General features: G+C 42.8%; 1 protein-coding gene across 6 annotated transcripts in view; it reads left to right on the top strand.

The window, feature by feature from the left end:
* The window catches only part of LOC121299129 (inositol hexakisphosphate and diphosphoinositol-pentakisphosphate kinase 2-like), a 29,950-nt gene extending 12,004 nt beyond the window's left edge, over positions 1 to 17,946 (top strand). The window contains exons 14-31 of one of the 6 annotated variants that reach the window (XM_041226689.1): positions 1,527 to 1,612; positions 1,782 to 1,907; positions 3,933 to 4,054; positions 4,258 to 4,440; positions 4,871 to 5,012; positions 5,348 to 5,571; positions 5,949 to 6,076; positions 6,385 to 6,499; positions 6,934 to 7,041; positions 7,156 to 7,272; positions 7,642 to 7,782; positions 8,194 to 8,287; positions 9,225 to 9,347; positions 11,825 to 11,887; positions 14,406 to 14,585; positions 16,270 to 16,407; positions 16,670 to 16,792; positions 17,075 to 17,946. In XM_041226689.1, coding sequence (XP_041082623.1) covers positions 1,527 to 1,612; positions 1,782 to 1,907; positions 3,933 to 4,054; positions 4,258 to 4,440; positions 4,871 to 5,012; positions 5,348 to 5,571; positions 5,949 to 6,076; positions 6,385 to 6,499; positions 6,934 to 7,041; positions 7,156 to 7,272; positions 7,642 to 7,782; positions 8,194 to 8,287; positions 9,225 to 9,347; positions 11,825 to 11,887; positions 14,406 to 14,585; positions 16,270 to 16,407; positions 16,670 to 16,792; positions 17,075 to 17,679 — 2,818 coding nt within the window. In that variant the 3' untranslated portion in view covers positions 17,680 to 17,946. The remainder of the gene's footprint in view (positions 1 to 1,526; positions 1,613 to 1,781; positions 1,908 to 3,932; positions 4,055 to 4,257; positions 4,441 to 4,870; positions 5,013 to 5,347; positions 5,572 to 5,948; positions 6,077 to 6,384; positions 6,500 to 6,933; positions 7,042 to 7,155; positions 7,273 to 7,641; positions 7,783 to 8,193; positions 8,288 to 9,224; positions 9,348 to 11,824; positions 11,888 to 14,405; positions 14,586 to 16,269; positions 16,408 to 16,669; positions 16,793 to 17,074) is intronic. The other 5 variants (XM_041226690.1, XM_041226691.1, XM_041226693.1 and 2 more) reach the window with 5 other exon arrangements.
* The last annotated feature ends 9,948 nt before the right edge of the window (positions 17,947 to 27,894 follow it).

The following is a 27,894-nucleotide window of genomic DNA, read 5'->3' as shown; positions in this document are numbered from 1 at the left end:
TGCAGTTTAGGTTCGCTTAACCATTACTGTGATTAACTGCACTTTGTTGCTTATGCCAGTTTACTACACTGGCTTTGCAATTTGTCTGTAATGTGCTTGCTAATCTGTTGCCGTGTTTTACAGACGTGCTACCACTAGGTGCTTTGTTCCTGTGCCTAGTCCTCCATGGTTCACGTGTGTTTGTATTTCGTTAGAGCTGGCTGGCTGCTTCCGTGTTTTATCTCCTTTTTTCCTCTCTTCCTTTCTGAAGGCAGTCGAGCGTGAATGACTATCAGTACTCTCTCCTCACCCCTGTTGTTTTTGACAGGAGTAAAAGGTTTTGTCTTTTTGTTATTGGCATTATAATCCCAACCAATCAACCACTTCACTTCTGTCCAAACAGCAACATGTCGCCCACACTTACTGTTGCCCTAACCAGTCACCTTCTAACCCCCTGGGTTGTCAGTAAATGTTTTAGGTTCCCACAGTGGGGGGGGTGGGTGGGGGTAGGGTCATTACCTCAGTGGCATCATTGATTCAGTGAAGCGCAGGGAAGAGGAACATCCAAGTTAACCCTTAGCGCTCCATTTATTCAGCGCTTGTCAAGCGCGTCAGGTCCAATTTATTTTGACACGCGCCGTTTATTTTACACGCGCTGTTTAAAATATTTGAAATAAATAAAATATTTTTCTCAGTAAAACGGGTTTAAAAGGCAGTGTATAGCAAAAGGACATCAGTACTGCATCTCCAGCCAAGCCCCACCCCTTGTTTGCTGTGTTTTTCACATACCTCTTTATAGACGTGCATACTGATAAATCCTCTCCTGATCACTCGTTTTATCACCAAACTCATCAATATTGCAGTCAAAGTCATTATTTTATTACTATAACATCTCTAAAAGCTCTGCAAATGTCAGTGATATTCATTGAGCCCTGGATGCGGAAGCAGTAATCTCCTATCTCCTTGTGCTATCTGCTTGTGTCTGTTTTCTCTGTGGTGCATGGGGCTATCAGATACTGCCTTTATTTATTTATCTATTTATTTATTTATTAATTTTTTTGGCTTCATTCGGTTCCTATCGGTCTCACTCGGCCATTGAAAGGTTTTCTCAGCTTTTTCCTGAGAAAAAACAACTAGAGACCTGTGCTTTCCGTCTTTTTGATGACATCGGACTGGAAAGGGAAAATTGTAATGTCAAACCTGGTCCGACATAGGACCGCAAAGGGTTAAATTAAATGTAGCATCTCAGTGTGCAGCTCTCTTCAAATCAATCAAATCTTCTGTGCCTTGTATTCCTGTCTTGCCGTGTCAACTAGTTGAGGTTTAACCCCTGCCCCCCCCGTGTGCCGTGCTGGTATGTCGTACTGTCTTTTGTTTTTTGATTTCAAGTGGGGTCTCTGTCTGTGTCCTGCATTGTCTTACATGCTTGCTTGTTTTTCTAATGTACTACACCGTTAATAAATAGGAAGCACAATATCTGTGTGCATGAGGGTTTCAAATGTTGAGCCATTCTAGATTTAACTTTACGTTCTTGCTGCTGTTTGCAGGTACGGCCATTTCTCTGGGATAAACAGGAAGGTGCAGCTAACCTATCTGCCTCACGGGCAACCAAAAACCTCCAGTGAGGAGGAAGGTATGTGTCTTTGTGTATTTGTGATGTCCAGTTCTGTCTCCCATAACAATGCGGCGTTAGTGCTGCCTTTTTCCTGGATTAGACATCATTAAAGATGCCTAGTACTGTTTTAAAGGTGATCCACCCCATACAGAATACTCTGAGAATAATGTGTTGTCTTCTACTTCAGATTCTCGGAAGGAGGGTCCGTCTCTGTTGCTTGTTTTGAAGTGGGGAGGCGAGCTGACCCCGGCTGGTAGAGTACAAGCAGAGGAGCTGGGCAGAGCATTCAGGTGCATGTACCCAGGAGGGCAAGGTACAGATCTGCTGACACACTGTTACTGCATTCCTCTAAGCACAGCACAGGTGGAAATAAGGCTCCCGTTGCACAGCAGTTTCAACCAATCTTGGGTTAATACGACACACCTCACCTGAGCTTGTCAACTATACACTGTGGCTAAACAATTCCTTGAAATGAAGCCTGTAATCCACATTTCTAATATGAATGGGGGAGAAGACGGCAAGACAAAAATAAGAAATGTGTGTGTATATATAAAAACAAAAACAAACAAAAAAAAAACATCTTGGAGGTGTTTCTTTAACCCTTTGTAACCCTTTTACAACTTTCCCTTTCCCTTCCAATGTCGGACCCTGTCCGACATCATCAAAAACTCGTAAAGCACAGGTCTCTAGTCGTTTTTTCTCCTGAAAAAGCCGAGAAAACCTTTCAATGGCCGAATGAAACCGAAAAAAAATAAAAATAAAGTAAAGGTTGTATCTGAAAGGGCCCCATCCACTACAGAGATAACACAGACATAACAAAGGAGGTAGCTGCTTCTGCATCCAGCGCTCAAAGAATATCAGACATGCGCAGAGCTTTCTGGAGATGTTATAGTAATAAAATAATGACTTTATTGAGGAGTTTGGTGATAATGAGTGATCAGGAGAGGATTTATCAGTTTGCATGTCTATAAAGAGGTATGTGAAAAATACAGCGAACAATGGGTGGGGCTTGGCTGTAGATACGGTACTGAGTGTCCTTTTGCGATTTAATGCCTTTTAAACCTGTTTTACTCTGAAAAAAAATGTAAACAGCGCTATTGTAAAATAAATAGCACATATGAAAATAAATTGGACCCAACGCGCCTGACAAGCGCTGAATAAACAGACTGCAAAGGGTTAAGAGCGAAGCTTATTTTCACAGGATAGCATGACAAGTGAAGTGTGATCTTTCCAGACAGTGATACTGGTGATCCTGCACTGGTCTTCTTTTTTGCCTTAAAGGGATTGCAGTCTGAAGTGGCAGTTTCCTTTTAATTCTTCTCTTTCCTCTTGCCTTTTTGACTCGTTAGCTAGATGGTAGCAGCAGAGCCCTTGGCTGCGAGTCTCCTATTGACTGTGGTAAGAAGGGCTTTAGAAACCTTTCCTCTTCGTATTAACTCTGGCCAGTAGCCTTGCTGCTTTCACCCCACTAAACCCCCCTTCTGCACCCTAACACATCCATTAGACTAACAACTCTGGGTGTGCAGAAATATCTTCCTTCACTCTGTGGGTCAGACAGAAAAACTCTTACTGCTTGGTGCCTGTCCTTTTGGGATTCCTTTTATTGGGATTTTTTATTTGTGAACTGTTACTTTCGCCTCAATAAATCTCCAGGATCTCAGTAGATGTTTGAATTTAGGTTTTGATTCTTGACTCTGAGATTACTCTTCCCAAACGTGTAGTGCCCTGTAGCTGAAACAAGTTCAGAGTGGGACCCACACCGTTCAAAAAGCGCAGCCTCTGGATTGTACACTATTGATTTTGATACTCGTTCAGCTAGAAACTCCTAGAGCCTTTTTTTGTAAACTATGTTTCAGATTTGAAATCAGGAGGTATGTGAAGGTCCCCCTTTTATTGTATCCTGCTCTCTGCTAATGCGATTTCTCAGACTGCTGGATGTAATGGATGGATTCCTGAGCTCTGACTTGCTGGCTCTTTTTCTGCGTTAGGGTTTATTCATAATGGATGTGAGCATGCAAGCAACTTTTTTTTTTCTTTTTTACAGTTTTGTTTTTAACAATAACTGAACATTTTTTAATGCGTTCTTGCCTTATAGTACCTGTTACAGAAGCTGTTTTTCTTTGTATTATATAAAGGCTAACTCTGGATAGATCTGGGTACGCCTTGTAGCCTTTAAACAAGCATTTTAAGTGGCTAAGTTTAGGCCTCGGGCTATAAAATAGCTTATGGACTAACTCAGTTTCATTTTGAACTCTAGGTGAGCATTGCGGGTTTCCCAGACCACAGGCTGCACCGTCCTGTACAGAGCGACACTAACGCTGTGCTGTTCTCACTCTAGGCGACTATGCTGGGTTTCCAGGCTGTGGGCTGCTCAGACTGCACAGCACCTACCGACACGACCTCAAGATCTACGCCTCTGACGAGGGGAGGGTGCAGATGACAGCAGCAGCCTTTGCCAAGGTAAACGCACAAAATAAATATATATGAATGCAGAAGCTTAATGGAGTCTGCAGCAATTACGACTTCTAGCACAGTAGCTTCTGCATTTCAAAAAAATACATTGCAGTTGCACCAGAGCTAGTTTTTCATTTGTGAAGCTAGAAATTCAGGCTGAGCTCCTAGTGTGTGGAGAGTGACCTCTCCGGTCTCTGTCTGTGTTGCAGGGGCTGCTGGCTCTGGAGGGGGAGCTGACCCCCATCCTGGTCCAGATGGTGAAGAGTGCCAACATGAACGGGCTGCTGGACAGTGACCGCGACTCGCTCAGCGGCTGCCAGCATCGGGTGAAGGCGCGGCTCCACGAGATCATGCAGAAGGACCAGGACTTCACTGAGGAGGACTTCGACAGGGTAACTGCTCAGTTCTGCAGCCAGTGCTGGTATTTCTGTAAATGCTTGTTTTGTGAGACTTTAAAAAAAAAAAAAAAAAAAAATGGTATTAATAATCACTATATCAAGCCCAGAAAAAAAAAAAAAAAAGATGATGATAATAATAATAATATAATAATAATAATAATAATAATAATAATAATAATATTAATAATAATAATAATAGTCTGCAGTGTTCATGAATGTAAAGGATGGGCTGTTGATGATTTTATGGGAGCCGAGTTTAGTTTAGTGCTAATCAGGGTCTTTGAAACCGACCGGTGAGGTACATTGTAATGTAAAAGATAGGGGTGAGGTTTAGCTGTAACAAATAGTAATAAATAAATTACAAAACCACGTGTTTCCTGCAGAGGCACTATATATGCAGACGCATGTTTTGCACTTTTTGTAGCTGTCCCCCACTGGCATCTCATCTGTGCTGAACTCCATGAAGCTCGTTGGGAACCCAGTGCAGACCTGTGACCGAGCCTATGCACTCATCCAGAGCCTCACATCCCAGATCCGCACCAGGCTCGAGGACCCCAAGTCTGCAGGTAAACGATGGGCGATGAATGTGTGATGTGAAGCTTCCTCTCCTTTTCATATTCCATTCCCTGTATGTAGATGGCATTTGTAAGTAGTGCACGTCCCAATGTTCTTTTTTTGACTGATGTTGATGTAATGCAATGTGTTTTTGCTGCATCAGAGATATGAATGGTTGACAAAAAAATATGATCAGTTGTTTTTTCTATTTAAATGAGTCTTACTTGAATGCAGCTTTAGAGTGGTTTTCCCTTCTGTATATTTTGTCTTTAATTTATTGCATACCTTTTTCGTAAGTTCCATAGGCCTTAGAGATGCAATGTCTTGCCTCCCTTCCACCTCTCAGATCTGCAGCTGTACCATAGTGAGACTCTGGAGCTGATGCTACAGCGCTGGTCCAAGCTGGAGCGAGATTTCCACATGAAGAGTGGCCGATACGACATCAGCAAGATCCCCGACATCTATGACTGCATCAAGTACGATGTGCAGCACAACAGCTCCCTGGGGCTGGAGGACACGCTGGAGCTCTTCAGACTGTCCAAAGCGCTCGCCGATATCATCATCCCGCAGGTTGTCACATTCAGATACACGAAGACCTTTGAAATAATGCATTATCGACACGTTTGCATCCTAGTCTGGTACTGTTATATACTTTATGAATGCACTGAAATCCATTGAATGCAAACAGCAAAGAATTTGAAACTGGAAGGGGGGGGGGGCACGACTAATTTGGTCTGCTTTTTTTCAGCATGTAATATCTCTGAGTAGCCAGTGGAGCGAGACTAATGAACTCGCCATACTCCTGAATTGGGGAGTAGGACACTTCAGTACTGTTAGAGTTAGACATGTTCTGCTGAAAGAGGAGACACCACCAGTGTAAGCCGTTGTGAATGTGGAGCTCTTTTAGTGATTTGCTCATGCCTTGCTCCCCCTCCTCCTTCTTACAGGAGTATGGCATCGACAAGGAGGAGAAGTTGGACATTGCGTACACCTACTGCCTTCCACTCATCAAGAAGATCCAGCTGGATATGCAGAGGACACATGAGGACGAGTCTGTCAACAAGCTGCACCCTCTGTGAGTGCCTGCTCTTCTCTCTCTCTCTATATATATACCTTGAAATCTGCCAACCTGCTACTCTATCATTTATCATCATTTTACATAATTCAAATATTTAATAGCTAGTGTTTTAATGTTCTACTGTTTTTGTTCTGTAATATTCGCTATGTTTCTGCTTGCGCGGTTATTTTTCATGCTTCTGAATATTGTAGGTGCAACTTCACTCAAACAACAAAGTCAAATCAAGTCTTGATTTTGAGCAGATTGTTGGGGGAAAAAAAGAGTATGGGTGTGGCTCTGACAGACTCCTGTGATTGGTGTTTCAGGTACTCACGTGGAGTGATGTCACCGGGCCGTCACGTGCGGACACGGCTCTATTTCACCAGCGAGAGCCACGTGCACTCCCTGCTCAGTGTCTTCCGCTACGGGGGCCTTCTGGATGTAAGCGAGCACTCCCTTGGGGTTGGCGTTAGTGCTAGCAGAGGTCTCAGTGCAGCGTGCCCTGCGATAATAATAATGCCCTTAAACATTTGGTAACCTAAGAATCAATGGTGATGAGATTTGTACATCAAAAAAAGCAGAACAAAAGAGATCCCCTGTTTTGCAGTTATTTACAGTTTTGTCTTGCTTCCTTCCGCTACTGCACAGCTACAGTTGACCCTCCATAATGCTGGTAGAGGCAGGAGCATGCCTGTTTAGTTCAGTTACAAGAAGTGTCAAAAAGGCAAGTTTATTTCTTTGCAACTGAATACTTCCCATAAACTTGGCTGTGATTGAATCGGGCTGCATGTTTATGACTAGATAAAAAAAAGAATACAGATGCTAAGTGGCACTGTGTAGAAGTACATCTTTGCCTGTCTCTGTGTGTCTGGCAGGAGCTGAATGACCAGCAGTGGAAGAGGGCGATGGATTACCTGGGCGCGGTCTCGGAACTCAACTACATGACCCAGATCGTCATCATGATCTACGAGGATAACAACAAGGTGTGTTAGTCACAGTGACAGTCCTGTATCTTTTAGCAGCGGTTCAGTCTTGTGGTTTGTGCCGAGCCACGGCTGCCTCCGCTAGTCATTAAGCCATCGTGTGCTGTTGTGCAGGACCCCTCGTCGGAGGAGCGATTCCATGTGGAGCTGCACTTCAGCCCCGGGGTGAAGGGGTGTGAGGAGGAGGAGAACGCACCCATGGGGTTTGGGTTCCGTCCCGCCTCAGCTGAGGCAAGTCTACCTGGGGGGGTGGGGTGGGGGATTACGAATACTTGCTTTCAGTCATTTGTTTCTGTGGAACAGCACACCTGGGATGCAAGGAAGGCAACTCAGCTGTGTGATTTATGTCACTTTGAGCTTTCTAACCAACAACATATTGTCTAATTGTAGTCTAATATAAGTGGACATTTAGTTATTATCAAAGAAAACAGGGCTTTAGTGTTTATGTTTTTTGTTTGTTTTGTTTTTTTTAAACAATGGTGATACTGGTCCAGAGAGGTTTAAGTCAGCAGTGACGGAACAGAATACAGTTCTACAGTGTGCACTTTTAGTGGAGAAGCTGTATGTTAATGCCAGCCCCTTCCTGTCCTGCCCTGACAGAACGAGGAGAAGCAGACAGACCCTGGAAGCATAGAGGATCTGTCCCACGATGAACCAGACCGGGCGGTGCCCCTTTCCGAGCCAATCGGCATCCAGAGGAAGTCCCTACTCACCCGCACGCCAAAGGCTGGCTCCATGGAGGTATGTGGGATTAGCAAATCGAGTCTTTCAGCATGAATCTACAGGGTGCTTAATCTCTGACAGACGCATTCACCACAGAAGAATGAAACGTGGGAAGTAGAGACACCAAATGATGGGGATCAAGATTCTTCGACCACCGCCATGGATCAATAAAGGGTCCTAAAAGGTTTTAACATATTACCAGCTTAATACAGACACAGCAACATTGCAAAGTGGCTTAATAACTTTAGAGAAACCTGGGTGTCTATTTGCAAAAGGACATTCTTGAGTAAATATTTAGCGATTTGGAGTCAGTCTGTCAGTCAGTCACACTGTTTTTATTCTATTTTTACATGCACATACAGAGCATACAGGGGATACTACCATATCTAACGCTGTGATGTGAAGCGAACATGCTTTTCTTCTCATCAGGTTCTGTCTGAAACCTCTTCTTCCAAGTCTGGGGGCTACCGCCTCTTCCCTTCCTACACCCGACAGTCTCCAGAAATGAAACAGAGCGGCTTAGGTTTGTATCTGTTTGGTCTCTAGGCTTCTTACATTATCAGAAATTATATGAAAGTGTTCCTGTCGTTACTGCTTGGTAAAGTAATCTGTGCGGGTGAATCGTCGGTCATGTTTTCTGTACTTCCATCAACACAGGATCAGGATTTCGTCACACAGCCGATGTGGTTTTCTCTACAGTCGTGTCTGATCTGGTTTGTAGAATGTTTATAAAAGGCTGCAGGTGTTCTACAGTACAACCTGATAAACCTCTGCAGTTGCATACATTTCCATGTGGGAGATTCTCACTGGGGATGGGGGTTAATACTGATGAGTTGCCTTTTAAGTGTTCCCTGAATTGGCTTGTAAGATATGAGATCGGGATTGCTATTCTCCTGGAGGAAGTAAAACAAAGAACTTGGATAGCAGTATTCCCTGTGCCTGACCTACTAACATAGTGAGTGTTTTATAGTATATGAAGCACAGCAGAGCTTTACTTTGCCTTCAGAATGACGGCCTCTCTGTTTCCCCCAGTGAGTGAATGCTTGAGCCTCTGTTGACATTTTTAAAACTCCCCTCAGCGCTTATCTTAATGAGGCTGTCAACTCAACAGCATTGCTTGTGTGGCCCTTGGGTGTTACCTTCACTCTATAGCCCTGGCTATTGCAGCTGAAACTCCTGTTGTCTATCCGTTATGCCACAAAAAGGTTGCTGCGTGAAAGGTAAAGATAGTCAATACTTGCTTTTTCTTATAAAATGATGTGAAGTCTTAGACACTTCAAATTCAGGTTTCCCCTGGACAGGATTTCGTGCACTGAACCATGCTGCCTGTGTGTTCTGGTGTAACTCTTCATCCTTGTTCAAGCTGATTCACAGATTGAATAACCAACCGCATGTTGTGATGTGGTTACTAATATACCCTCCTCCCCCCGCCCCCCCATATTCCTCGTTCTCCTACACAGGGTCCCAATGCACAGGGCTCTTCAGTACAACTGTCTTGGGGGGGTCCTCTAGCGCCCCCAACCTGCAGGACTACGCTCGTACGCACCGCAAAAAATTCTCCGGCAGCCTCTTCTATAAAGACGGTACGTTTCCCCACTTTGCTGGGGGTTTGTAATGGTTTTTTTTTTTTTTAATTGGGGAGGGAATTAGCTCTATTTCTTGTAGAAATTTTTTTTTTAAATGTAGTAATACAACTTGAAACCTACCAATTTTTATAAAATTACTTGGACTGTAAGGATCAGTACAAGTAAACTTTGAATACCCTGCATTATATAGATGCTTTGCAGTTATCATAAGTACGTGATTTACTAAACCTGATGTTTAGCCTATAACTTGCCTATAACTTTGAGTCCATCTCAAGATCGTTCTGCAGAGCGCTGTCATGAGTCCTGCTCAGTCCTGCGCTGCCGTATGGTAACTTAACATTCGTTACAGTGTAAGGATTGTGTCCTCCTATTCTCTCAATGTGTTTGTCCATTCTTTGTCCAACTTGCTTAGTGACACAGAGTAATCCGAAATGAGCAAAGGAATTAATGCAGCAGTGTAGTACTTTTCTACAGTTTAGAGGCTGTGAGTTAAACACTGTCCCAGCCTCTGGTGTGCTTTCAGATGAAAAAGAAACCCTAATCATAGTGTGGAGAAAAACGGTATTCAGTAACGGCACACCTGGTTTTTGGGGTCTCTAGACATGTCGATACACCTGTTTAGCATTGCTAGTCTGTGCTGTGAGATGTATTGTACTTTTATATATGAATTATTGTTACTGTTCCTTATTTGGTTTTACCGGCATCGACAACAACGTCCAGTAAACCTCAAATGCATTGCTCAACCTGGAAAGGATAGGGTTAAACAAAACACATTGCTCAACCTGGAAAGGATAGGGTTAAACAGAATACAATGTATTTCTCTAAACCTGGGTTCAAATCATCTCTGTGTTCAATGTCCATGTTCTTGATTTTGCCTCTTATTTCAAAAGCAAGTGTAATTACTGTTGGCAACAACCAGGTGTCAGAAACATCCCGTCCAAATACAAAACGTGAAGGTTCGGCTTGCCCACATTCTCACTGCCTTGTGTTTAGAGCCAGACTGTATCGTTACACACTCTCATTCTCACTGCCTTGTGTTTAGAGCCAGACTGTATCGTTACACACGCTCATTCTCACTGTATTGTTACACACTCTCATTCTCACTGCCTTGTGTTTAGAGCCAGACAGATCATTTTTGGCGGTATGGCAACATGACCTAACTGGCATGGATGAAACCTCCTGTAAACTGTACACCTAACAACACTGCCACTGCATGGGGAGGGAGAGGATGACAAACCTGCATGGAACACCTCTTCAAATTGGAATCTCTAGAATACAGAATCACAGCTCACACCAACTTGGTGGTGGTTTTGTTTTGTTTTTTTTATAATAATAATTTTGACTGTCGTGTCGTAGCCCTTCAGTGTGTTTCCTGGCTCCTCCATTGGGGGGAGCTGTTGTACATCAAACTGACAACAAAAATCAAGCACCACTGCAGTTTTAACTATGGTGGCTCTTCAATTCTGCTGGCTCACTGGGGCCTAGTTCTTCTGTGCGTCACCACAACAACCACTAGAGGTCACGGTGCCGGCACAATGGGATGTTGTTAGGCAGCAGCTGCCATTTTAGAAAACCTCCATACAGGTTGTGTGGTGTCCTTAAACAAAAAAAACAATACAAAAACACAACCTCCCACATTGGCTTTGTAATATCCTGATCAATATCACAGTGTTTGAGGTTGGTAAAGCCTGTCCTTATCAGACTTCAGCAGAAAGCCTTGTTCTTTTTCTTTAGAAGTGTGCTAACACAGACTACAAGAAATGCTTTACCATAGGCTCTGTGTTTTGTGAGTGTGTGTGTGCGATGTTTGTTATCGGATGTAAAAGAAAGCATTCTAAACCTTACAGGTCAGGACCAAAGTCCAGGTGCATTTGCATTGGATGTGAGGAGAGGGGAGGGTAAGAAGCGAGTGTGTGGGGGGTGATTCAGAGTGTGGGGAATGGAAATGTCTCGGCTGTGGAGGATGGCTATTTTTTCAGTTTTAAGAGGCCTGGCATTTTGAGTGGAGAATGGAAATGACAGCACCCTCTGGGCTGCATTTTATGTTGTCTTGTGCAGGCAATGGGGTGACAGAGAATCAATCTTCTAGATGTTTCTGGGATTCCCTGTCTCTATGGGACCAAACTCCTATAAAACTGATCTAGCTCTCCAGTTTGAGAGCAAATGGCTAATTAAGTTCATTCCCCATGGCTATTATTATTATTATTATTATTATTATTATTATTATTATTATTATTATTATTGTTTTCTCCAAGTACTATGCATCTCCACCTTCCCAGCATCCACGTTAGGGCATCCTCCCCTCTTCCCTGCCTCCTCCCACCTCAGTCCCAGTCCTGACTAAACCAGGAATTCTTGTCCCCCATCCTCTCAAGCTTTGTGCCTTGAACACTGTCCCTGTTTACCCCCCCCCCCCCAATGCAGGTGCCGAGTGAAAGAGATGGTAACTCTAGTGACCTTTTTTATTTCCTCAGAGTTGTTGTCTATGCCGGCAGTAAAGCGATTTTCTGTGTCGTTTGCAAAGCATCCGACTAATGGTACGTCTGCTTCTTTCAAGTATATTTCCACTCCTTCACCTCCCTTCAAGTATATTTCCACTCCTCCACCTCCCTTGTCTTGCATGATTCTGGGAAAACCCTTTTTTGTAATGAGCTTCCACCTTCATGTTTTCTTACCTCCCCACCTTTCTGCCCATCCGCTTGGATTCTCACCCACTGATAATCATCTCTGCATTATTGTACTTGTCACCCTCACCTGTTTTTGATTTGTTGTAAATTTGTATATATATATATATATATATATATATATATATATATATATATATATATATATATATATATATATATATATATATATATATATATGATAACATATGTGTATATACATACTATCATGTATATAATTTCAGGATGTTTTGATTCCCACCCATCTACTGAAAACTATATGATGATTATTAACCCTTCCCCTGTTATCGATGACTGACCTTGCCGGTCTCTCCATTTTAATGGCTTTTTTAGAAGTAACTGCGATCACAGCTTCCTAAGAGGATGGACTGCATCCTCAAATGTATCGATACAATATTGAGAACTTAGTGGATTGATACTGTGATCTGTTTGCCAGCGAAAGCTCTACCAGTTTGTCTAAATGGGCATCTCTGCTTGCTAAGCAAGCAGACAAGCAGAGGCATCTCCCATAACAGTGTAGGGCACTTTTTTTTCTGTAACTTTAACAGAACATGTCCCAGTTCTTGCTAATGGGGAAAGGGTTACACTGTGATTTTGTGTCGTTCTTAATATTCTATGTATTTATTTAATGTATTTTGTTTTTAATGAAGGCAAAAACATGTATGTGTTTATTTCTAGTCCTTGTGTAAAGTAAGGAACCGAATCCCTCACGCCTCATGCCTGGTTCCCTCCTCTTAGCAAAACCGTGACACTTTTATTGTAAAAAAACAACAGTTCAGTTTACCCATTAAAAGGATTTGAAATTCCATATTAAACCAATGAGTAGCTGAGATTGAACTCTAACTCAAATACAACCTTTTCATTTTCGCCTCAAAGTGACCAGTGAGCTTCCTGGTGGAGGTGGTGAGGAACACACTGTAGTGGGCTCGTGTTTCTACTGTAGGCACATTTACTATGGGGGTGGCGCGAATTGGGGAAATATACCCATAATAATAATCATTATTATATCATGAGTTAGACTCGTTTCAGCTCTAAATGGCTGTAGATTCCTTTTAAAGAAAAGCAAGTGAGGTGTGCCTGTCCCAGCGACACTGTGAGGTGTGCCTGTCCCAGCGACACTGTGAGGTGTGCCTGTCCCAGCGACACTGTGAGGTGTGCCTGTCCCAGCCACAAAAGCTTAACTCTTGCAAGAATTGACTCGAGACCACTGCAGGGTGAAATACAAGGTGTTAAAACTGACCAGTCGCAATGTGCATCCATTCACAGAGTGATGTTTTCATTGGTTATCTGCAGCTACCTCTCCACATGTAAGGAATTGAAGATCTTTTTTTCCCTTTTCTAAAGCTTATGTTATGCATGTATGTCAAGTTCTCTTCAGTTATAGAAGTGGTAATAACAGTACGTTTATTTTGTAACCATTAAATGCAAAGCCCAGACTGCTTAATAACGTGTTAATGCTTTTATGAACTGATTGAGTCTACTGAGATTCGACCTCTGATCTTTAAAGATGATCTTGTCTGTCTTTCTACCCACCTAGACATAAAGCAGATTTGAACTCGAGACTCCAGAGATTAAACATTGCATCCTGAATTACAATCTACCGCCATCACCCGCCTAACCAGCCTAAATGTTTTAACAGCCATTTAAAAAAGAAGTCGTCTGTCCTTCATTAATGTTTTTGCTTATTTGTAACCCTGATGCCTGCTCTTTTTTTATGCTGTCTCTTAACTGGCATTTCTTTTGATTGATGGGTCTCTGATTTATTGAGGGTGGAGAGATACAACAGGAATGGAGTGTTCCTTTGGGTGTTTAATAGCAACTCTGAGTAGATTGTTTTAAACAGCGTTAGAAACTTCATTCATCAGCCTGGAAAATCTGTCATTTTAAACATTTAAATAAAGGGGTACCAGAACTAATAATGACAGGTTCAAAACACCAGTATATGGGTGGGGGCAAGGCCTTGACCTTTGTTTGTCTTAGTCAGACTTTTAATTGGCTACTATTTGACCTCTGTATAACTGCCATATTGGTCAAATAAATACTAAGTAATCCAGATATTAGAGTGGACGACAGCAGGACCGAAGCTCCGAGACTGCTTTTACAAGCCCAGCAGGTACTGAATCAGTCCGACGTCTTTTGAATGTCATCTTTAATCCAGTTCGAAGAGAAGGCCCTTTTTATGGTCTCAATTCCATGTGCCCTCCTGTATCTAAGAAGCACTGAAGTAATAGAGGGAGAGGGAGAGAGAGATTGAGGGGGAGATGGGTCCCCAGCGCTGACCATGCTGCATTGCTGGCCCTTTCTCCCTCTGTCCCTCCTCCTCCTCCTCCCTCTCTGTCCTTCCTCCCTCGCTCTACTTCTTCTTCCCCAGAGGCCCTGGAGGAGCACCATGTTGCCCAGCTCTTGCGGCGGTTCTCTACAGACCAGGCTCTGGGGCGGCACCTATCTATGGACAGGGCGCTGGCCCATCACCTGCACCATTGCTCCTACCACCTGCGCCTGTTCCGCAACTGGTTAATCTCCGGCCAGGACACCATCGAGTGCCTCTACGGTCAGCCCCACAGCACCGCCCTGCTGGCCGAGGCTGGGCCTGCAATGCTTGGCTCTGCTATGCACAGCACTCTTCTCTCACTGCATGCTTGCCTGTGATACCCATAAAGCATTTATTTTTTATTTTTGTGCTGCTTCAGAAAATCCTTTCTTTGCCTGGGGGCCACACCAGCCCAGCTCAGTCTGAGGACACCACGATCGTGACCCCCCACCTCTGGGGTCTCTGTTCCACAGAAACTTGCAGCTCGTTCCCCCCTCTAGTTAACCCTTGGTGCAAGGCACGGATTTTGTACTGACGTCTTTTTTTTTTTTTTGCTTTGGGGAAAAACTTAAATCCGCGGTGTAGGGGGTGGAAGTCAGTATACATAGCACATCCAGCTCCTAGGTAGAATTAGCTCAGTGGTCTGGAATGGCTGTTTACTATGTGCTGCTACATACTGTGTCTGAGCAAAACACCAACTTTACTGATTTTGCTTCTTGGCTAGGGACACTCTCCTCTCTTGTGATGATATCCACAGACATACCGTGCAGCTCAAAACAGACTGGCCCTCTCGAGGAGTGAAGGACAGACAGTCAAACCCAGGAATCAGTACACTGCTTAAAGATGTCATCTTTAGTATTGGGAGTGCCTCCTGAGTGCAAAGTGGTTTGGCCCCAAGCTGATGGGGCCTTTGCTTTAGAGCCCTTCTTAAGGCTGGCTGAACTCGCTCGCTGTTAAATGAGGCATCCCACCTGCATCTGTTTAATGGAATTGTCCAAACAGCATCGGCAGTCGCCCATCGATCGCCTAATGTTCTGTATAAAGAGGAGGAGACGCAAGAGTTTATTTCATCCCACCTGTAATGCAGTGTGTCTGATTCTGTCATGGTCAGCGGAGATTACGAGTGGAGTGCATAGTGATCCAGTCAGAAGAGAGAATTCTTTTTTTTTATAATTCTTTTTTTTTTTTAATGATTTTATTGAGAACGGTTTTGTTAAATCCTTTGATTTCCTGAGAACACTGTCTGTACACCTGTGAGTGTTTGTGTGCAAATGCATGAGCTTGAATGCTTGGTTTTCCTTGATGCCCTAAGGCTTGCTTTTTGATTGTAAGATTTCATGACGACTGGGGATTGTGGTCGATTTGTTTCTGAATGACGTGTGCTGTACGTGTCCCAGTGTTGCTGGGATCAAACGTTGTACTGTACATGTTTGGGCAAATGTAATGAAGTGTTATCTAAACAAATCAACATGTTGGTTGAATGACTGTTCATCAATCACATTTTGTTTTGTTTTTTTAATAGTTTTTGGCCGCCATGCTTGATACAGGTATACCCTGTTTGGATATCGTCTAGACTCTAGATGCGTGGGTTTGTATTGATTTGGCTAAAGGAAATTCGGAATTGATAAACTAAATGGCATTGCTATTTTGATAAGGCAGATATAGTGTTTGTTTGATTTCCTTCGTTATAGAAAGATAATGAAACGGAGACAGATTGATAGGTAGGTTGATGGGTTGATGTGCAAGTCACTGCATTGCTTGCTCAGTGAATCATACTACATACAGTCGGATCAGATATTGATCAGTCTGGTAGTTTATCATCGACTGATCAACTTGTATCTTATGTTTTTGAGCTTCAGTAATTTGGTCAAACCTTCGATATTGTGACTGATGGGCGGGTGGATTTTTGTCTCTTGTGCTGCAGGGTTCGAAGGCTGCTCGATGGTGCCCTCTATCTACCCTCTGGAGACACTGCACAACTCGCTCTCCCTCAAGCAGGTCAACGAGTTCCTGACTGCGGTGTGCGAGAGCGGTGGCGACTCCCACTCCAAGGCCAGCAAAGGTGAGTCTCGTCCCTTTCTTTCTGTCTTTCAAGTTACAAGTTTAGTACATAACCTGCCATCTCGCCATCCCCAGCTGTTTTACTTTATTTATTTTACAATCTGTTTGTTTGACTCTGTCTCTTGTATATCATTGTGATATAAGTGAAATGAAATTAATCCAAGTCAGTACGTCTTTTTTGGCATGACCATTAAACAAGTGTTGAACATGTACTGCATTAATTAATCTTTCTCATTGTGTGGTTGTGGTTGTGGTTCTCCCAGCTCTCTCGGATATATTCGATCCTCAGAGCCAGCCACCAGTGTACACGTTCACCCCACAGTGTGTGCTGTCGTCCTCTGTGTCAGCCCTATCCCTGCGCCATCACTCGGACCGCCCTCGCTTATGTAAGTACCATCTCGAAACACTGGGTCTGTATTTGATTACGATGTATATTGATGTTGTTAATGTTTATGACTTTCTCACCCAGTCTGAAGTTTATCTTTAGTACCCTGTTGCACTGTAATCTATAATTTAGTTTTTTTACATTTACTTGCAATAGGATTTTAGAATTGCACACAGTTCTTTTGTTATGGGACATCCTGAAATGTGTTTGTATTTATTTGTTTGGTCCTGTTAGTACTGCACACCTTTTAGCATTATCTATCTTTGTGTCTGTCTCTCTGCAGACAGCAGCGGCCCCTTCAGCACAGTGTCCAGCGCTGGACCTTCCTCCCCCACCACTGCCAACACGTCTCCTTGTTTCAGCTTCAGCGACAAAATCCACCTGACCCCACAGAGCAGTGATGAGGTGCACGAGGGTCAGCAGAGCAGGCAACCAACAGGGAACAGCCAGACAAGCTGCCAGCCCGTAGACACAAGTCTACTGAGCGGTCAGACGGACAGTAAACCAACCAGCCCCCAGCAACCTAGCGGCCAGTCAGTTGTTAGTACGAGTCAATCCACCAGCCCCAACCAGCCTAACATCCAGGAAGACCAAACACCCGGCAGTGAAAATATAGAACAGCAGGGCCTTCCTCTGATGCAACTGGCTGGGCTTGAGAGGAAGGGGGTTAACTCAAATCCTCTGGGGTCTCTGGGAATCCTTCTGGAGGACAGAGAGAGCAAATCAGAAACAGTCTTCAGTGCTCAGTCAGCCATGCCTCCAGAGGAGCCTGAAGAGTTTTTTGACACACGTGAGACATTGGAAGTCTGGGAAAACAGTCCCAGTGACTCCCAGCAGCACATTCAGAGCTCCCTGGAGTTTGGGGTAGCGCACATGTCCGATCCTTAGGGATGGATGAAAGGGAGAGGCTGATCTCAGTGCTGAACAGAACACTTGGTCCACTGTGTTTTCAATGTCACTGTGTTTTTAATACATACTTGTACTGTAGTTCACCAGAATGAAGAAGATATAGACCACGATACTTGTGACCTACAAATGTGATCGTCCAATATGTTCTTAATGTTATTGTATTACCAGATGATTCTTTCAAACCCTTTCAAAATACACTGGTGTCAAATTGAATCTGCATGGCTTATGAGAGAAATACTTGTAGTTTATTGTAAATACTGTAAATTCATAATCTGATACATTTTCAAAAGCTGTATAAACTCAGCCTCCCAGCCAATCCATTTTATCTTACACAACTAACCCCGACCCCCAAAAAAAGAAAGAAATAAAACTAGTCAGCCAGACAGCACCGCCCTGCTGGCCGAGGCTGGGCCTGCAATGCTTGGCTCTGCTATGCACAGCACTCTTCTCGATAAAACTAAACAGCTATAAAAATGCTCACTCCCAGAGCCAGTCATGTTTACTGTAGCAATAAAACTGCCCAGCTTCTATTTTTACCACTGGTCACTCAGGAGCATCTCATACATTTGGAAGCAAGAAAAAAAGAAAATGGCACATTGTACCATGTGATTCTTTTAAGATACTGTACAGCCTTCAGTTCTGTCCCACGCGTGTGACATTGTATCTGTTACATGGCCTGAGGAAGCGAAATTCTATTATTGTTTTTCATTTTGAGTAGTGTTTGTTTAAAAAAAAAAAAAAGTGGTATTACGAATTCTGTTTGCCACTAAGAGTAGTATAACCTTAATTCTTTAGCTGCTATGGAGGATTCAGCAGAACCCACACAAGAAACTTTGATTATCCAATTATGGTACCTTAATCTTTAATGTACTGCACTTTTGTAATGCGTTGGCATAAAAAGCCATCAGGGTCCAATTTCTTCTCATCAGCCGTTGAGACTTAAGGTGTCTTGATATCTTTACGTGACTATTGTGCAAGTGTCAGAAACTGGTATGTCGATTCTTTACCAGTCTGCCTCTCGTCTCTTAGCTTGTGGCTATGCAGCACAGGGACTGCAACTGTTGTCTCCAATGCTGCTCGCCGGCTGTTATTAAGGTAAATGGTGATCAATGAACAGCTAACTGGATATGATAAGTACTTAATTCTTAATGAGAAAGGACGCCAGCAGTGGTGCTGAAAAGAACTATAGATGATGGGTAGGGTGGTAGCTCTTGACTCTCCATCCAGGACAATGTCACATCACATTTATCAAATCACTGAATAGAACTGATTTAATACATTATTCTGTTTCATTTGCTGTACTATTTTTTTAAATGTTCTTTTTAAACTGCTGTCATTGTTAATGGGTTCTTTGTGTGTGTGTGTGTGTGTGTATGTACAGTAACTGCACTGAGATAAGGCTACACTGTATCTGGATTGATTTTTTTTTTTTTGTATAGTAGAGGCGGTTATGTATGTAGGAGACATATCTTTAATCAATGCTGCTCTGAAGCAAACACTGTAAAAACTGTACTCCATGTTAATAATCGTACATGTCTGAATAATATAAAACCTTCTTGTGCCGGTGATTAAATTCCATGTGTCCTGTGATTCTCATTATAGATCGATCTATGCCTTTCTAGAATGTTCTGCAAGTCCTTCCCTGTATCAATCTCTATAGAAGGTTGTTATCAGTCAACGTACTGACAGAATCTCAGCTTTCGAGAGTTTGTACCAGTCTGTAGAGATCCCAACGGTGTGATGTTCTTCCAGCTGTTTTCAGACTGTCCTGATCCATTCCATATAAATGCTATTCTTAAGTGCAAAGTTTCTCCTAATGGGGAACCAGCCAGCTTACCAAGAGCCTCATTGCTAGTGTGTAATTGAATCTGTCATGTTGTCGGCTTGGACTAAGAAACACAGCTGAGTGCTTCGTCACCCAAAGTACGCTCATAACACCCTGCTGCGGTTCATTCCTGCTTCTTTCAGTGTATGTAATTCATTTTGACTCTGCTGTTCATCTTCTGTATTAGGCAGCAGGGCCGGCTTACCGCACCGATATGCACAGCACTTACTGGCTCTGGAGGAACAATTTGAAATCCAACTGAAGGGTTTGGAATGAGAATGGTGAACATTCAAGATCACTTCGTTTTTCTGAAGCCCTGGCTCAAATGTAATCAGAATTTGCCTGGATATTTGGTTGAGAGCTTATTCTGAATCCACAGCGTGAGTTATATTCCTGTGGTACTACTGTACTGACACTGGACTCATCTCAATCTCAATCTCTTATTTCCTTAAACTAGTGCTGCCATACCAGCACCTTATCTGTTCTGCAGCTCTTTTAAAGAGTCAACTTGGCTTGGGTTAGCTCATGAATTTTCCATCAACAACAATGAAATGTAGGCTTTAGTTAACAGGTTATGATTTGTTCATCACAGTCCCCTACACACACACATTATGCTGGAGCAGGTCCAGGTTCTTCCTCTACAGTGACCTTCAGACCCTGAGCTATTGCTGGCGGTGCTGTCCTCTGAATTCCCCAGCTTATCAGCTGGAATGGAATCAGTGGATGAAGTGCTGATAGTATGCACTTCCCTTTGAATAGTATGTCTCTACCCAGTACTCACGAAGGGGTCCTGACCTCGCACTCTGTGTGTGTTCACGCTTTAGAGCTTGCTATTCAGCCGGCTCTAAAGTTAATTAGTTATTTGCTCTTGCTTATAAACCTTGGTGAGACCAATACTCAAGAGATTGGTGAGAGAGTCGTCTCTTAGCTCAAGCAACAACACCACACTGTCACTCTGCTTTTACAATGTACTTGTTAATGAGAACCTGGAACTAAAATATTCAATGTTTTATAATCACTGGGCGCCATCTAGCAGCAATGCTGTGCCTCTTATAGATGTAAATGGTCTCTTAAACAATCTAGTGCTGTTGAAGCACTGATTTTTTTATTTTTATCAATTGTAATTATTAAGTAAATTGGGTTTGGTGGTTATTAATTTTTTTCCCAATGATTTCCCGATTTGAATGTATTGTATTTATTTTCCACACCGCTGTTTCCTAATTAATACATGTTGAACGATACAATGGAAAACCGATGGTTCTAATTACAAAAAGATATAACATACTGCTGCAATTTCTTTTTTGCACACAGTGAAGTACTGCTGCCGGCAGCCCTCTCCCCCATTCTGCTTGTGCAGTACTAGCGTACAAACAGAGACACTGCAGTGGATTTGAAAATGCTGCTTTGGTCTACAGCACAGTGTTTTACCAGTGGAAGAGACCTTGCTGATATTAGCCAGACAGTATTCCAACTTGTTTCTTAGATGATTTGGTTTGGTTTTATAAAGTGTTTTCTTTAATTGGTATTTCCCCTTTGCACACATTGTGATCAAGTGAGCAAATATTGTACTTGCACCAAGGAACGCATGTGCTTGAAGGGGCACGACATCACCTCCCTGAAAAGACCATTCAACATTATAAAAAATAAAACACCACTGATAAAAAGCGCTGTTAAAAAGCTTTTTAAAATGGTTCTGCCAGTGTAGGATTGGCTCATGAGACTCCAGGTTCACAAGCCAGTTCAGGTTTATTACCATCCCAAAGAGTCCAGGAGGAATTGGGATGGACTGTCCTTATGAACCTGTTCCATGTGGTCCTCCTACTCCAGCCTCTTCTCAATCCAGCTGTGCCTGTGCCGGCAGTGAATAAACCACGCAAGCAGTAACAAGCAGCACGGATTACGTAGGTACAGAATATTAAAAGCATATTGGCTTATCCCTCTTGGAAAATATTATTAAAACGATGTAGAAAAAATATATACAGCCTCGGATGTCGGATAAAAAGAGTTGAAGCAGCCGTTCCATTGTGTTACAGGGGAGTACACATTGGGTATATCTGTGTGTATGTGTTGTTTGGAGTGTGGCTCTGATTGTGTGGTGTTTGTACTAGCAGACTTGCACACACATTTGAAATTGTACTCAATGCCTTCTGATTTACATCCATCATTTCATTAGTGGCCTAGGCATTAATGTTAAATATATTGGTAATATAGGCACGTTGTTCAGTGGTGGAGACTCTTAATTGGCATTAATTATGCCATTTGAATCACAAACCTAATAGAGATTTACTCAATCTCTCTCTCTCTCTCTCTCTCTCTCTCTCTCTCTCTCTCGCTGCGTGTGTGGGGAGGGGAGATGGATAGGACAGCTTGCTCCGAAGACAGACTGCCTGTCATATTAATATGCCACTGGAGACCTCATTGTTTTTGGGGGTTGATTTGAAATATGTCCGTGTCTGTGGAGTGTGACAGCTCATTCTGCCAGTCCGGCCCTAATGAAGTCATTTGAGGGAGGGGAGGCCCACCCAATGCCGTGCTATAAACATTCTAGTTTAATCCACCAGTAAGGCATCATCAGGAGCTTAAGCATCTTTACCGTTCATTAACCTCCAGTTGTTACAAACCTTACAAAGTACTACAGCACAATGGATATCAAAATCTAAACTAACAGCTTGATCATGTGAAGCATTTCCAGTAGCTTTGCATTACATTGTCTGATTGCCAGACAGGGTTTAGTATGTCTCTCTGTATATTGTACGGTGCCATTTGTTGAAGCTAATTCTGCTAACTTAAACGGCTGCTAATGGTGAAGTGCGCCGTGTACTCTGTCTGTGTGAAGAGACATGGGTGTACTTGCTAAGCTGGATGTAGGATGTCTACTGGCTCTGGTAGCATCTGGATCCAGCTGATGAAGGGCATGCAAAGAATGATAAACCCAGGAGAAACACCGACATTTCAATTAGCAAGGACATTGCAAAGCTGTCTCAGAAGGAACTAATGGAATATGTACAGCACCATACAGCATGAACTGCAGTGGAGCAGGATTGTAGGGTACAAAGACAGGCTGTGCCAGAGACGTACGATCAAAGCAAGTGTGCTCTAGTGTCAAGATTGTGTTGTTTCAGTATACCTGCCTCCATGATCACTGAAAGAAAGGATTTACTGAGACTGTTGAGAACTATTAAGTGATGTTTAAACCTCTGGTTTGCATTATTATGACTTAATTCAGAAGCATAATTCAGATCTAGAAGATGAACAATTTTAAAGAAGTCTATGAGAGTGATATTGTATCACTGCTGGTTGACGTGATCTGGAACCACAATAAAGCATCTGCTGACTGGCAAATGCAAAATACTGGTACAACATTGTGTGTTTTTAAAGATAGAAATACCTGTTTGATTTGTGTCTAATCCACCCTAAGGTCAAAGATGATGAGTGTGAATGTGTTGCCATGACAATGAGATTCTCACTGCTTTACAAATGTACTTTCCCATAATTACGCTTAAGTACAGGTAAGTGAATGGAGGCCTCTTTATCACAGTAGGGTTCTGAAACATCATCTCATGCCTCTTTGTAAAGACCATTTAGGTTGTATTTTCTACTTTACAATAAACTGTTCATGTTCTTTATTGAATTTCTCAATGTACAATTCCTGGCTGTCCATTTTAAAGCTGGGATCGAATCTGTGTGGAGTGGTGAAAGAAAGCTTTCTTTTTTTTTTTTGTTTAATACAAAAACCATGTAGTTAACCTGCCTTTCAACACAATTCCTCTCACCAGTAATAGAAAGCAGTCCAGCTGAGGCAATCTTCTAAAGTAACTATAGATTCATTACAAGACCTGTGATGCCTTTGATAAACTTGATTTTTACTTGTGTGTGTATATATATATATATATATATATATATATATATATATATATATATATAGCCTTTTGAATTTTATTATTGGACCTATTTTTAAGTCCAATTAAGTTGGTATAAGCATTTCAAACGTCAGTGCACACTGACTCTCAGACCCTCAGCTCTAATCACTAGACTGCCTTGCCTCCCAGTACCTCAGCTCTAACCACTAGACCCCACTACCTCCCAATCACCACAAGACCACACTGCCTTCCTGCCCCTTCATCATTCTTAAGCAGGTCTCCTAGATTGAAGGACCTAAAACGCTATGATTGGTAAACAAATTAGACTCAGAACAGTGCTGAACGTCCTACTTTCTGTTCCTCATTTCTTCCAAATGCCAGAAACCTGTTGTCATGGTGACCACTGACTCTCTCTCTTGCTTCCTCAGTTTCTAATTTCCTGGCTGGCTGCAGTTTTCTGCCACTCTGTGCGCACGCTCTCCGTGCTCTCAGAGCTGCTCTGGTTGATCACACTCCAATTTTATGAAACTGAAGTGCAATTGTGGCCAGTTTGTGTGCTCATTAAACCCACTTTACAAATCCAGCCTCATCTCTTGAATGTGACCTGCTGAAAAGGATATCTATAGCCCCCCCCCCCCCCCAATATCTTCATCAGGATTCTTATCAGAGAAGGACTGAGACTGATGTTTATGCATTGTCTGGGTCAATGATAAGTGCACCTTGATTTAAATGGATGTACTGTATACAGTATTGATTTTTCCATATGGAATCTTAAAGAGAGAGAAACCCAATAACAAAATTAACTGGAGACTGTGTTAATATGGGAATGTACAAGAAAGCTGCATTCATTGGAAAGCTGACTCCAAAGGACACTGAGAAGATTCTAGATTATCAGGGTGTGTCTATATTTGTATTCCAGACTGTCAGTATAAAGAAATATAATCACAACGACTAAAACTTCGTTTTTAGTATTTTACATTGAAAGCACATATAACAGAAACATCTCTATATGTTAAGTTTGTCTGAATGTACAGATTTACTGCATGTTTTTATACAGTGCCACCCCTTTCCGCTCAGACTGAAGAATGAGATACACACATTTATGGTAAATTTCCTTTTTTATTATAACAAATAAACACACAGAGACATGCAGACACACAGAAGAGAAAGGAACTACTGGTTACCAAGGAGATGTGAAGGTGACCCCTCACCCCCTCTCCTCCTCCTCCAGCCTCTCTGCTCCCCAGCAGCTGCGCTGTCAATGTCAAGAGAGACCGCCGGCAGTCTGATACCAAGAACATGGTTCCGGCTCTGCTCTAAGAACTATTGAAACAGACCCAGACCCTCAGACACCTGTGTGAATGCAGCCCTGGCTGTGCAGTGAGAGTGTCTGACGCAGCCTGACACGTCTTGACCAGTGTGCTCTGTCCCCTGCAGTCCAGACCATGTCTCTGAAGTCCTCTGCTATTAAAAATTGGCACTGAGCTGCCCTGTTATGCAATACCACCAGTTCTGGCACCGACGGTAACCAACCTGCACGGGAGCTGCTGATTCAGTGGCACAGCAACATGACATGATCCCAAACCCCCAGTCCCTTTCAATACTGATCAAACTGCACTAGAGACAAACACGCAGACAAGCAGACAGACAGACTGCAGGAGGGAGATACAGTACATGAAAAAGAAATGGAAGTTGATTTACTTGGCCACTGTTGCTCAAGCTATACCAGCCCAGCGTGAACAGAAGCGAAGTGTCACTTATAGTTGTATGCCTTTGCTGAAACACTTCGCCTAATAGGTGTTACAATGATCAAGAAAGCCAGCAGTGGAAAACTACATTACAAAACGGAGCAGAGAAACTATTAAGACAGTTCAAACTTGCAGGCAGGAACTGCCCTCTACCTGACCCCATGTTTTGGGCACCTATCCTCAGGTTGCCCCCTCCCTCCCTCGCAGTGTTGTCAACAGGGATATACCAGGCTGCTCCTGACAGCCAGCATCACAGGCCCCAGCCTGACAAGGGATAAAAATAGTCATGCAGCAAGACAGATTGTTTGTGGCCAATTAGCTGTCACTTTAGGAACCCAATCTGGGGCGAGACGGGGCCGATGTTTCTGCCTTTTAGAAGCGCTTGGCTGGAGAATCGGGCAGAGCAGGGCATACAGTGTCCTGAATGCACAGTGACTCTGATAGGGGGAGAGAGCTGGAGGGGAGGCTAATGGAACAGAACATTCAGGCCTATGGATAAAAGAACTGTTCCTCAATTCTAAATCCAGCACAGAAAGCAGGCGAGGTGGCACAGTGGGTTCATGCATTATTCTCAACATCTATACACAATTCAGCACAGTCGCTTGCGTTTTGCACATTAGGCCACTTCTTTAATGAGATAACTTTATTTCATATATGGGCTGTGTTATGTGCAACCTGCCAATTCATTTCAGACCCTATTCCAGCCTTTCTTCAATGTATAAGAAACAATTCTTTAATAGCAAAAAAAGCAATCGAAAGGAATCAATGCAGCTGCACCCCCTCATCCCGTTACCGTGCATCAGAAAGACAGAGGCTCCGGGCTCAGGCCACTCCTGAGGGGTTTTACTATCAGCCTGTTTCTGAGTCAGAAAGAAAGGAAAATCAATAGGAATTATCATTTAAAACAAGCTGCCTGGGGATGTGAGGGGAGAGAGTGAGGGGGAGAGGAGCACATTAAAGACCCCCTGCTCCAGTCAGTGTGGAGCGGACGCAACCCTGCAGGGCAGGATGAGTGGGGTGCATTGAGAAAGAGTTTCCTAACCAGCCTTCCCAACCCTGAACTACCCCTTATAAATGTTTACCCTAATAAAACCATAGCAAAGTGTAATAAAGAATAGTGGACGAGGTAAGTATGGGTAAGCGTGGTAGTGCCCAGAAAGTAATGGTAAACCATATTAAAAAAATACAAACTTTGATAAGCTATGGTCAAGGCATATGATAACCATGGAAAAGCATGGGAAAACAATGGTAGAAATTTAAAAGGGATGGAACTGGACAAGTGTAGGCACTAATCTATGAGCAGAAAGAGATAAGGAATACCACCTCGGTCCACAGCCTTGCACCTGACAGCTATATGTGCTTCTGTTTGATTGGCAACATGATGTATTATCCTAATCCAAGTTATCCCAACACATGCATTCAGTTTCATGGAATCTGCTGCCTGTGATGTCTATGCATTTATTACAGCTTACAGATCTTTATCTCTCTCTCTCATCTCTCTCCTGGGACACTTTTAATCGCTGTTTTTTTAATAATAAATGAAAGGCTTATTATTTTTTTCCTGGTGAGCACATCACTTCAGATAAGGCTGAGTCAATATTTAATATCCCCCCTCACACAGCTGACACTTGCATCACTGCTAAACCCGGAACGACGTCCTTTTCCAAAACAAGATTTTCATTCTAATTGCTCCGGTCGAAGTTAAAGCAGCCTGCTCTCTGTTGAAATTCATGAGGCTGTTCTGATTAATAACCTTGTTAATATTCCACTTTGACGCCCTTTTTGTTGCTGGGCTATTTATTAACCAAAGTGGAGTTCAGAGGAGAAGCTGCAGCCCAATCAATCACCCGGGTAGACTGGCCGTTTACATGAAATCCAGCTCTTTGGTTTTTAATGTCTTACTGAGGCGCAGAGAACTGAGGAGTGTTGTTTATTCTTAAAGAGTAAGCGGCTTCAAATTACTATTTTTTTCTTTTCCCTTAGCATTTGATCACGTTTATTATCATTCATTCTCTGTTTTTATACATGTTTTAAATTCTGTGCTCAGTTGCTCTTCCGTTCTGCTGGGAGGTAGTTGAATGATCTGCCTGCTGTTTCCCAGAAAAAGCGAATTAAAGTCAATTGGCTGATTTACACTTATGGAAAAGCTATTTACCTCAGAGCTATCCCTTGTCAAAGTTTACCAGTAATAAAAGCATAGCAAAGTGTAATAAAGGATAGTTAAAGAGCAGTAAAGCATAGTAAGCATGGCATTGTCCTGTGGCAAAGTGGTTCGTAGTGCATAGGTGCAGTAGTAATGCCGTGCTCAGGAATGACAGACACAAGACAGTTCACGATTAAAAAGCAGCTCTTTATTTGCTGACAAATAGTAATACCTGGCTCTAGACAATGATGTGTATCGCTCAGGCAAACCATGGGGTTCAGTCCTGAAATAATAATACACTAAACAAGACACGAACACAACACGGTCACAAGTACAGAGTGAGTGCTCTTAGTGGAAGTGGTGATTTACAGGTTTATTCGTGCACAATGGTGAAGTGGAGTCTGGGTTTAATTGCTGGCAGTTTATTTACAGCTCCCGGAGGTTAGCCTTCTATAATGACAAGCACCGACAGTTAGCAGCAAACAAAACACTTAACATTCACGGTAATTAATTACTTCCGTTTCCCTTTCAGTAACAATAACGAAGGAACCGATTACATCATCACACCCCTTGTTATAACCTTGTCACGGCCCCTGCGACAGCTAGTTCAATCCCGTC

The sequence above is a fragment of the Polyodon spathula genome, chromosome 24 (assembly GCF_017654505.1).
Source record: "Polyodon spathula isolate WHYD16114869_AA chromosome 24, ASM1765450v1, whole genome shotgun sequence".
NCBI lineage: Eukaryota > Metazoa > Chordata > Actinopteri > Acipenseriformes > Polyodontidae > Polyodon > Polyodon spathula.
This window is presented reverse-complemented; position numbering and strand designations above follow the sequence as displayed.